The sequence below is a fragment of the Vombatus ursinus genome, unplaced genomic scaffold (genome assembly GCF_900497805.2).
Source record: "Vombatus ursinus unplaced genomic scaffold, bare-nosed wombat genome assembly UNPS02012758.1, whole genome shotgun sequence".
NCBI lineage: Eukaryota > Metazoa > Chordata > Mammalia > Diprotodontia > Vombatidae > Vombatus > Vombatus ursinus.
This window is the reverse complement of record NW_020952536.1, coordinates 705,949-717,020: the sequence shown is the minus strand read 5'-3', so window position 1 is coordinate 717,020 and position 11,072 is coordinate 705,949. Positions and strand designations below refer to the sequence as shown.

The window sequence follows — 11,072 nt, the reverse complement described above, 5'->3', positions numbered from 1 at the left end:
AGACAGACAGACAGACAGACAGACAGACAGACAGACAGACAGACAGATAGATAGATAGATAGATAGATAGATAGATAGATAGATAGATAGATAGATAGATAGATAGATAGATAGATAGATGGCACAGGGGAGTTGAAGATGAAGGGGTGATATCTGGAAAACAAAATTAAGAGGTGAGAAAGGATTATACTGGGAGAAGGAGAAAGGGAGAAGTAGAAGGGGGTAAATTATCTCACATGAAACAGTCTAGAAAAGGCTTTTACAGTGGAGGGGAAATGGGGGAAGGTGAGAGGGAATGAGTGAATCCTATTCTCATAGGATTTGGCTTAAGGAGGGAATAACATACACAACTGGGTATGGAAATCTGTCTTAACCTACAGGAAAATAAGGGGGGAAGGCAACAAGAGAGCAGGGGGATGATAGAGGGGAGGGCAGATTGGGGGAGGGGATAATCAGAAGCAAACACCTCTGAGGAGGGACAGGGTCAAAAGAAAGAATAGAATAAATGGGGAGTGGGATAGGATGAAGGAAAATATACTTAGTTTTTCACAACAGGACTACTTATGGAAGTGTTTTGCATGACTACACATCTATAACCTGTATTGAGATGCTTGCCTTTTACATGAGGGTGGGTGGGGAGGGAGGGAGAAAATTTGTAACCTAAAGTTTTAAAAGCACATGTTAAAAATTAGAAACATTAAAAATTTTTAAAAAGTGCTTCTTGGGCAGCTAGGTGGCACAGTGGATAGAGCACCGGCCCTGGAGTCAGGATGACCTGAGTTCAAATCCAACCTCAGATACTTAACACTTACTAGCTGTGTGACCCTGAGCAAGTCACTTAACCCCATTGCCTAACCAAATAAATAAATAAAAAGTGCTTCTTGAATGACAATATGGAAATAACATTTTGCATGACTGTACACGTGTAACCTTTCTCAAATTGCTTGTTTTCTCAAGGAGGAGGAAGATGAGAGAGGGTGGGAGAGAATTTGGAGTTCAAAATTGTAAAAAAAATGAAGGTTAAAAATAGTTTTATATGAGCACCAGCCCTGGAGTCAGAAGGACCTGGGTTCAAATCTGGCCTCAGACACTTGACATTTACTAGCTGTGTGACCCTGGGCAAGTCACTTAACCCCATTGCCTAGCCAAAAAATAAAGTTTTATATGTAATTGGGAAAAAAATTATTTTTAAAAAATTTTAAGTGCTTGTTGACTTCCGAACACTAATGAAATCATAGGCTCAGTCCTTATCCTTCCATCTCAAAGTATTTCCCAGTATTTATCTCCCCTCTAACCACCTGTTATCTCCCACTACTTTCCCCTCTGTCAGTGGTATCTACTAGTAACTTCAGATTGCCCACTTTCCCTTCTCCCCAAGATCTGCAGTATTTCCCTAACGTAAGAACCGTAACCACGCTGGGGCAGCCAAGGCTTTGTACAAGGAGCTGACTTCAGGAGCGCCTTCATGGCCCTGGGCAGGTGACCGCCAAGAGGCTCCAGCTAGCTCTAGGATAAGGAGCAGGCCTGGACATATCTGCTGGAAGGCTGATGGTAGGCCTTTTGTACCATGATGAGTCACTTGTGGGCACGGTCCCCGGGACTACTTTCGGAATGGAGAGGGGGAGTCCTGGAACCTTCCTCCTCTGGGCTGGAGGTCTACTTCTCAGAAGGTCTCTCTACCTAGGGGGAGGAGGCACTCCGCGGGCTCCTGAGCACACTAAACCCAGGAAGATAGGCAGGGAACCCCCTAGAAATGGGGAGTCTTTTCTAGTTGCCATCCACAGATGAAGAGACGGGAGAAGGACTGGACAGAGAGTTTGGGAAGTTGCTTCTTGGCCCCTCAGTCATTCCCAGAGAGTAGGAAAGTGTCTAAAGGAGGGGTGGTCTGGGGAGCCACTCAACTGAATTTCATCGGGTGACAAAATTCCTAGGTATGGCTCGGCCCCAGTAATGTCACAACTGCTTCTCCTCCCCTGCGGTACCTCCCAATAAATTCTGCCCCCAGTTCTGCCTCCCTCCCTCCTAATTCCCAAAGCAGCCAACTCCATACTGCCCTGCCCCATCGCTTGCATCGCACTTTGAGCCCTCCCTCAGAGCAATCCCCCAAGTTCTCCGCGTCCTAGGAACAAACACCTTGGGCGAGTTCTTAAATACAAGGTCATTTTATTTTCCGGACTGATGAGACCTGCTCAACCTGGTGGGGCAGGACAAGGAGAGCATTTGGCTTGGGCTGGGACCGGCCCAGCCCAGGGAACAGAAGGGAATTGGGTTCAGGGAAGGGAGTCCCAGGGCCACCAGGGGTGGGGGATGGGAGGAAGGGAAGGGGATCACAGGAGGGTCCTAGCGGCAGTAGCTACTAGGAGCAACGCCAGTGGAAGGCCCAGGTTCCTGGTACTCCCATTAGTTGGGTGTTGGGAACCGCCTTTAGGGGGGAGCTGTCCCATGTTGCTTCGATCGCTGTGACCGACGGCCCCTCCACTGGCCTCTTCCTCCTTTCTGAGGGTCTCCACAGGTTTCTCAGGGTGAGAGGCCGACTCCCCGGCTGAAGGCTGAAGAGTGGTGGATGGGGCCAGGCTTGAGGAGGCTGAAGGTGTGGGAGCTGAAACACGGGTGGACGCCGGGGTCTTTGTCACTGTCGAGTTTGGGTGGGAGGTAGCTGTGGGCCGTGGCACGGGCAGCACCACGAGGGGTGGGATGCCAGGGGCAAAGTAGGTCTTGTTCCGGAGATCAGCATTGCAGCGGGAGCCAGTACAGCAGGAGCCGCTGAGGGAGAAGCCCGGGCCGGTCACTCCGTCTCTGGTGCACTCTTCATCCTGCACGCAGCCTCGGACGGGCATTGACACCGTCACGTTGGCTAAGGGAGAGCAGGGGGCGTGGGCAGCCGGTTAGCGCAAAACTCCCAGAGCCCCGGGGGGAGGGGGTCAGGGAGCTCAGCTCCCAGTCCCAATTCTTCTCCAAATTTACTGAGGACCCATGGGTGAATCCCTATCCCTTCCAAGGCCTCAGTTTCCAACTCTGTAAAATGGTAGCTTTGAAAAGCTACCATGATTCCCCAGGGTACTGGATAGAATGTGATCAGGTATAGTGCCCTGCTGCTGTTTTCAGTTGTGTCCGACTCTTTGTGACCCCTTTTGGGATGGCAAGGACACTGGAGTGGTTTGACATTGTCTTCTCCCTAGAAGGGATTATGTTCCCACTGGGGGTAAAAGGAAAGGGCTTGAGGGGTGGGACACTATTTCCCTCGATGGAGTGGAAGCAAGTTCTCCGTCTCCCATAAGGCTTTGCAGAGGAGGAAAGGAGGTGAGGGTACTTCTTACAGAACATTTCCAGCCCTTCCCCACTCCCCACCCCAGACCCCCAAGTTATTACTGTTCTCTCCCCTTCAAATCACCTTTATTTCATCATCTGTGTGCGTGTTGTATCCTCCACCCCACCCAGTCGGATGGAAGCCTCTGGAGGGCAGGAACTGTTTCCTTGTTTGCCTTTGGTCCCCTTGTGTCCGGCCCCTAGCTAGGGGATGGTACCGTGGGGGATGGTGCCATTGGGCTACTTCCAACAAGGCTCCATGAGGAGCGATGCCCCAGGACCTCGTGGAGAGCACCCTCCCGGCTCACCTGCGGTCAGGGTGACGTTTCCATCGAAGCAGCCCTTGTGCACCCGGTCACCTGCATTGTAGCATTGGGCCAGGGGGGGCTTTGTGCCTGTGCATGCCTCCCGGCTCAGCCCCACACAGCTGTAGCACTGGACGCCATTGGGCTCGTGGGCACTCTCATTCCCTGTGTCGGCGATGGGCAGAGAGAGAGGAGCCATTAGAGGCATTCCCTGTCCCCAGTTGCATAGACTTCATTACAACTTTGCCCCCTCCCCACGTTTCCATTCTAAGTCTCTGGCCCAGCCTTAGTCCTGCTACACCCCTCAAAGAACGGACCCCAGACGCCATGGAATGAGCCCATTCACAAACAACAGCCAGCCAGACATGGGGTCCTCCGGCCTTTGCTTGAAGACCTCCAAGAGGAGAAACCCACCAAATCCCAAGGTAAGACTTTGACTTTGGAATTGCTGTAATCGTTAGACATCTTTCCTCTCATTGACCTGAATTCCACCCCTCTTCAATGGGCACCCACAGTTCCTAGCTCTAGGTTAGGGCTGAGTGGAACCCATCAAATACTTCTTCCAAATATTTTTAAAATAGTGTTTTATTTTTTCCAATCACATGTAGAGACACTTTTTAATATTCCCTTTTTATAAGATTTTGAGTTCCAAATTTTTCTCCCTCCCTCCTTCCCATCCCTCCCCCCTAAGATGGTAAGCAATTTGCTATAGTTTATATTTGTGCCATCATGTAAAACATCTTCCAAATATTTTAAAAACAGTCCCATGTACCCCACCAAGTCTTTTCTTCTCCTGGGTACACAACCCCTGCCTGTTTCTTCAACTGATGCTCATAAGCTCACATGGCATGAATGGGAGCTCCTTCACCTACCTGGTCATCTTCCTCAGGGCTGCCCCCCAGCTTCTCACTGACCTTGGCAAAATGAAGTGCCCAGAACTGAGCTGGACACTCCTGATGGGGTCTAACCAAGGCAGAGGATACAGGGATTGTACCCTTCCTAGACACTGGACATCGTCTTTCCTAATTCAACCCAAGATTAAATTAGTTTTCGAATTCCTTGATCCTGTTGACTTATATTAAGCCTGTGGTCCACTAAAATCCCCACATCTTTTTCAGATGAACTGCCTAGTCATGTTTCCCACCCCCTCCCTCATCTTGGACTTGAGAAGTTTGTTTTTTTCCTTTTTGCTGAAGCGTAGAAGTTTACATTTAGTCTTAATACAACACCTTTGGGCAGCTAGGTGGCGCCATGGTACATAGAATGCTGGGTTTGGAGTCTGTAAGACTCATCTTTGTGAGATCAAATCTGGCCTCAGACACTGGCTGTGTGACCCTGGGCAAGTCACTCAACCCTGTCTGCCTTAATTTCTTCATCTGCAAAATGAGCTGGAGCAAGAAATGCCAAACCACTCCACTATCTCTGCTAAGAAAACCCCAAATGGGGTCACGGAGAGTTAGACATGACTGAAAACGTCCGAAAAAATGCTATCTTGGGGGAGGCAGGCTGGCATGGTAGATAACACATGGACCTTAGAGTCAGAAGACTCAGGTTTGAGGCCTGCCTCTGACACACCCTGGATGTGTGACCCTGGTCAATTCACTCCACCTAAGCTGTTGCAGAGAGGGCACAGATCTGCATTGAGGAAGGAAACTCCTCACTAGGAACTCCCCTACACCAGTACATTTTTTAAAAAACGACATCTTATTAGAGCTGGCCCAACGTTCCATCACGTCATGGTCTTTTGAAATCCAGACATTGTCACCCATCATTTTGGAATAGCCCCCCAGCTTTGTGTCATTTGTGAATTTGATGAGCATACCATCTATGCCTAAAGGCATCGATTGATTAAACAGCACAGGTCCAAGCACAGAGCCCTGGGGCCCTCCACTAGAGACCTCCTCCTTGAGACCAATCACTAATGGTCACTCTTTGGATCTAGCTATTCCACCAATTCTACACCGGCCAAACTGTACCATTGCCTGGACTGAGCAGACCTCTCCATCTTGTCCAGAAAAAAAAAAATTGAATGAGATCCTTTGTCACACACTTGGGGGAAATTCCTATCAACTCCACCAGCTGCAGTCCCTCGATCTGACTGCCGGTCTAGCAAGCCTGTCAAAAATGGAACTAAGTTAAATCTGGCGTGACCAGTTCCTGTGCTGGCCCTTTGGGATCGCTGGTTCCCTTTCTAAAGAGTCACTAACCATCCCTTCAATGATACCTTCCAGACTATTGTCTAGAACCAAAGCTGAGATCACGAGATTATCATTTGTAGACTGTGTCCTCCTACCCTTTACCAGTCCTGCCTCCCCTTTCACATTCCCACCAAATCTCCCTCTCAGTCCCCAGCCCCTTCCCCCATTTCTGGGCTCCTTCCCCGGGGCTGCCCTTAGACTGAAGGGTAGGATTTAGAATTCGACTGCACCCTGGAGATCATCTAGTCCAATCTCTTCATTTTACAGAGGGGGAAACCAGGACCTAGGGTAAGGAAGTGACTTGTGCAAGGTCACACAGCTAGTGAGTAGCAGAGTTGGAATTTGAACCTAGAAGCTCTGGTTCCAAATTCAGAGACCAGGACTCCTGCCCCACTCCCGCCCTCTGGAATCCTGGGACCCCTGTTGGCTTACCGCTGGGGTTCAGGGGGTGTGAGGTAAGGTTGAGCTGGGCATTACACAGGTCCTTATTGCACTGTTGCAGCTGCAGGAAGGCCAGGACCCCGTGCAGGTCCAGCCCTCGGTCATTCTTTCCCGCGAGGCCTGATCCACAGCCTCGGATGGCCAAAGAGAACTGCCCGTGAACTGGAGGGAAGAGCCAGGGAGGGAAAGAGAAGAGAAGCGTCAGAAGAGGGAGGATCCAGAGGGTGAGGATGCAGAGGGGGAGGACTGGGGCGGGGGAGGAACCGGAGGAGGATCCAGAGAGAAAGGACTCAAAGGAGAAGAGCCCAGAGGAGAGGACTGGGGGCAAGGGGAGGACCAGAAGGGGAAAGATCCAGAGCGGAAGGACTCAGAGGTGAGGGGGACTCACGGAGGGGTTGGAGAGGGGAGGGAGCTTGAAGGGAAAGAGCTCCTAATGGGGAGGGCTAAAAGTTTAGAGTTGGAGAGGGGGTCTCAAAGGGAGCACTCAGTGGGGAGGACTCAGAGGAGGGAGCAGTCAGATGGGGTGGGGTCTGGGGTCTCTGAGTCAGAGGTGGGAGTGGAGTTTTGGAGTGTGGCCCACTGGAGTCCTGGCCTGGATGCCCAGGGGTCTGGGGGTGGAGGGCAGGGTTCCGTGTGATAAAGCTTCAAGGGGATGTGGTCTTAGCCAAACCTGGGTGAGTCTGGACCACCTGGAAGCCTTGCCTTCCCCAGTGAAAGTGGCTGAGTCTAATAGGAACTGGGGGTGACTCAGAAACCCCTCCTGCCCAACTCCCTGGGGGCTCTGTCCATCTCCAAATCTTAGATTTACGACCTCCAGGCCCCTAGGCCTCTAAGCACTTGCTTCCCTCCATTGCCATGGAGATCCCAGATCAACCCCAGTGAAAGAAACGGGCCAGCGCAGGGGCTTGGGTTTGGGAGTTAGTGTTTACCCAATGAACTCGTGATGCTGTTGGCTCCCATCCACCCTGCATGTGCCAGCCCCTCCCTCCAGGGGAGCCTCACTCACTGGTCTCCACGGCCCCCACGGTCTCTGTGCAGACTCCTTGGTCTGCAGGGCAAGTCACCACCTTCATCTTCTCCGGGGAGCATCCTTCATCGGCTTTCTGAATGCAGCTATAGCATTTAAGAGCTGAGGCACCTGGGGGAGGGCCAAACCCACTGTAAGAACCTTCTTCCCCTCTCCACACTGTTTTTGTGCCCATCATGGAAGAGCCCTCTCCCAGCGAGCCCCTCTTCCCAAGCTAAGAGACCCTTCCGACCGAGGGCTCCAACCCCGAGGCTGGGACTTCTTCCCTGTGATCCTCCCTCTTTGTTCTGTAGATGGAACACCTTTCCCAGCCATCCCTTTCCTTGGGCTTGTTCCTCACAATCTCCCCTCTCCAGAGGGGGCCAGCCCTCTCCTGTGGTCCCTGAAGTCTCTTGGGGGTGGGAGGCCTTTTTTTGCAGCCTTTTCAACGGAGTTATAGCCTTTAAAACCCCTCTCCCTGGCCTAGAAAAATCTTCCCTGTTTTCTCGTGTTTTCTAGATGAGAGACCCAGGTGGAGTGCCCACACAGCCCTCTCTGCCCAGTGTGGAAGGGTCCTTTGCCATGTAAGCATGGGAAGCCCATATCCCAATCTCCCTAGGGCCAGAGAGCCTAATCTCCTACAGCTGCACCTTTCCTTGGGGTGTGAAGGCTCCCTTGCCCACAGCCCCTCTCCCTGGGGTGGGAAAACTTCCCTTCCTGTGACTCCCCCTCTCCTGGGCACCAGGGTTCTCCCCTGCCCCCCAACTGTCTCCTTTCCTGCACTTTCACAATTCTGGACAGGGTTGAGTGGGGGGCCTTTCTGGGTTCACCCCAGATCCTCTGCCTGGGATGCAGAGGGCATCTCCCTCCCACCTCAGTCTCCTCATCCCTCTTGCCCAAAGTGACACTACCTCACCTGGCCAGAGCAAGGACAGGAGTAGAACGCTTGCTGTGAGGAGCCCTGGGCTGCATCTCCTCTCTGTCTCCATGACTGCTCCGTCCTGCTTCTTCTGAATCCCCCAGGGAGTGGTGGTTCTGCACCCCAGCCGGGCCCTCTTACCTGAGCCCTAAGATGAGTAACTGCCCCCAGGGCCTCACTCTCTCCTCCCCCAGCCCAGCCCGACCCAGCCCAGCGTTCACTCTGGGGCGGTCCCCCCTTTACCTTGCGTCACATCCCTGAAAGACACCAGATCTGGCATCTGACGGCATCTGAAAGACATGGGAGAATCCTGGCCCAGACAACAGGAGCCCTGCCCTGGAGCAGCTGGTTCTGGGAAGTGACTGGGTGGGGTGGCAGGAGCTGAGGAGAGACCAAGCCCACTGCTATCCCATCAGGTATTGATCCAGAGCTCTGCAAGTGACATCTGGTCCAAGCCCCTCATTTGACAGAGGAGGAAACTGAGGCCCAGGGAGGCTAAAGTGATTTGCCTGAGCATTTCTTTCCCTCTCTGTAAAATGGGGATAATAACCACACCCACCTCATAGAGTTGTTGTGAAGATTAAAAGAGATGTGTAAAAGCATTTTGCAAACCTTAAAATGTTACATAAATACTAGTTATTAATCTCCAGAGGGCTAGGGAAACTTCCTGAGCTGAGTGTTCTGAATTTCCAGATGTATTTTCTACCTGGGGATCTCTGGGCCTAGAACAGCCAAATGACTTGCCCAGGGGCCCATCATGGACTTGTTATGGGGGCCAGGCAGGACTAGCACTCCAGGACCTTGGTTCTTCGATCCATGATCCATTAACACAGGGCAGGAAGAGGCAGAAGAGGCCTTCACAGGCCAGAGATCAGAGAATGATCAATCAGCCCATTGCTGCCACCCCAGCATCCCAGGGTCCTGAATCTCAAACAGGAGGGGGCTGTCCCTGGGCCCCATTCTGTATGCCAACCCCATGGTTTTAAGCTTCAGGGCCCAAGAAGCAGGAGGGGGAGCGTGGGAGCAGGAGTTTCGAGGGCGGGCCCCAAACCAGAGCTCCCTCCCCAAACTGGCTGGACCGGAGAGACAGGCATCTGGGGAGCAGAGCTGGTGAGGGGTGGCCTCTGTCTGGGCCTGCAGGACCCCTCAGGTGACTCCCTCACCGCACTTTGCTCAGAGAAAGAGACACAGATTGAGAGAGCATCTAGTCTGACCACATCATTTTATACGGGTTAGGAAACGGAGGCTCAGAGAGAGAAGGTGGGTCTCTGCAAGTTTGTTGGGTCACTCTAGTCCTCCATTTCCTTGTGGATTTCAGTTTCCTCATTTATTAAATGTCAGATTTGGACTAGCTGAGCTCAAAGGACCTTTCCAGGTCTGACTTTCTCTGTTCTAAGATCTCTCCTTGTTCTGACTTCCCATATTCTCTGTTCTATGGTCTTCTCCAGTTCTGCCATATTAGCTCTAAGGAGCTTGGCAGGTCTAAAATCCTGATTCTTAAGACTGAGACCTGTATTTAGCACCAGAGAATGCAAGAATGTTTGCAAGGAAGCACAGACTAGTAGGACAGTTTTGAAAATAACCTGTAGGATTTATTGTGTGCTTCCAAACACAGTATGAAATGGAGATTCAGGGTTTCACATAAAATCCTCTTATGTGCTCTGCTTTGTGAATGGAAAAATGCTCTTTTTTAGCGTTGAAGTTGGAAAAAAAAAAAAAAAAGACTGAGACCCCTAAAAGCAGATGTGGAGATAGACACTCTTTCCCTGGGATCACGCCTACTAATCCAGAGGTTCTTAACCTGGGGTCTGCTGATAGATTTTAGAAGGTCCATGTATTTGGATGGGAAAAATATATATACCTTTATCTCAAAGTTCTTGGTTTCTTTTGTAACCTACACTTGTTACATTATGCATTGAAAAACAACATTTGGAGGAGTCTTTAAGCTTTGCCGGTGGGTCAAAGAGGTAAGAAGTCCATCCCAGTACAAGCATTCAGAAGCCCTGCTCTTCATCCCTTCTGGGGACAAACCTCACCCACGTTCTTGATTCTTTTTATTATCAGATTTGTTTTTGGATAGGGTGAAAGGATAAAGGTTCTGGGTAAGACTGAGGGAGGAGGACCATGCGGGCAGAAGGGAGATGAATGCCGAGGGAGGATCAATGCTTCCTTCCTAAGGGTGGGGCTTGAGGCTTCCTGTGGGTCATGAGAGGAGGAGTAGGGGGGCCTGAGGCTTCCTGACTCAGACTCGCTTCAGAGCCCCAGCCCCCTCCTCAAGCCCACAGGGCTGCGTGTCATTTCCCCGAGTCTCTAAAAAAAAAAAAAAAAAATTAAGGCAAGGAGAGCCAGGACGCTTGGTTTCCCCCAAACGTGAAAAAAGGACAAAGGCTGCGGACCCCTAGGAATAAGGACTGGAGCTCAGGACCCTTACTAGGGTCCCTGGATGAAAAGGGGGGCTCGGGGATGAGGACCCCTGGGACCCTGAGGAGGTAGACGAGGCGGGGGGGGGGGTAGGGGCTCAATACTCCTAGGTCCCTGAGAGCAGAGGCTAGGAGTGGGGCTTGGAGGAGCAAGACGCCCGCACTGTGTGCAAACAACAGCCACGATTGTTTTTCCTCAGTGTTTAATTTAACCCCACATGTGCGTCAATAAATAAACCTCCCTCCACCGCCTCCGCGCGCCGCAATGACCAAAGAGCCCGAGGGGGTGAATCCCGCAGCCGCCTCCTCAGGAGCACGTGGAAAGCCCGGCTCGGACCCGCCGAGCAGAGACAGCCCACCGGGCGGAGGCGACCGTTCCCAGGGTATTGGGCTTCCTGGATCCGGGGAAAGTTTGGGGAGAGAGAGAGCGCTGGGGGTACGAACGTTCGGCAGGGGGCGGGGCCTCCCCGGGAAAGT

General features: G+C 51.8%; 2 protein-coding genes across 2 annotated transcripts in view; both read right to left on the bottom strand.

Annotated features, from left to right (window-relative positions):
* Positions 1 to 2,146: 2,146 nt before the first annotated feature.
* Positions 2,147 to 8,323, bottom strand: LYPD3 (LY6/PLAUR domain containing 3). Its single transcript, XM_027858140.1, has 5 exons — positions 8,173 to 8,323; positions 7,257 to 7,388; positions 6,242 to 6,412; positions 3,615 to 3,776; positions 2,147 to 2,854 (listed from the first exon to the last, which is right to left on the bottom strand). The coding sequence occupies exons 1-5, from the start codon at positions 8,243 to 8,245 to the stop codon at positions 2,328 to 2,330; spliced, it is 1,065 nt and encodes a 354-aa protein (XP_027713941.1). The 5' UTR covers positions 8,246 to 8,323; the 3' UTR covers positions 2,147 to 2,327.
* Positions 8,324 to 9,745: 1,422 nt separating this feature from the next.
* The window catches only part of LOC114040180 (arabinogalactan protein 1-like), a 1,698-nt gene continuing 371 nt past the window's right edge, over positions 9,746 to 11,072 (bottom strand). The window contains exon 3 of the mRNA XM_027858195.1: positions 9,746 to 11,058. Coding sequence (XP_027713996.1) covers positions 10,821 to 11,058 — 238 coding nt within the window. The 3' untranslated portion in view covers positions 9,746 to 10,820. The remainder of the gene's footprint in view (positions 11,059 to 11,072) is intronic.

Excerpts from the sequence above, each read along its gene's own strand:
- LYPD3 (XM_027858140.1), bottom strand. The coding sequence starts at position 8,245 with ATGGAGACAGAGAGGAGATGCAGCCCAGGGCTCCTCACAGCAAGCGTT. Across the intron at positions 6,413-7,256 it reads CGTGGGGGCCGTGGAGACCA|TTCACGGGCAGTTCTCTTTG; the intron begins GTGAGTGAGGCT and ends TCTTCCCTCCAG. Across the intron at positions 3,777-6,241 it reads ACACCCCCTGAACCCCAGCG|GGAATGAGAGTGCCCACGAG; the intron begins GTAAGCCAACAG and ends TCGCCGACACAG.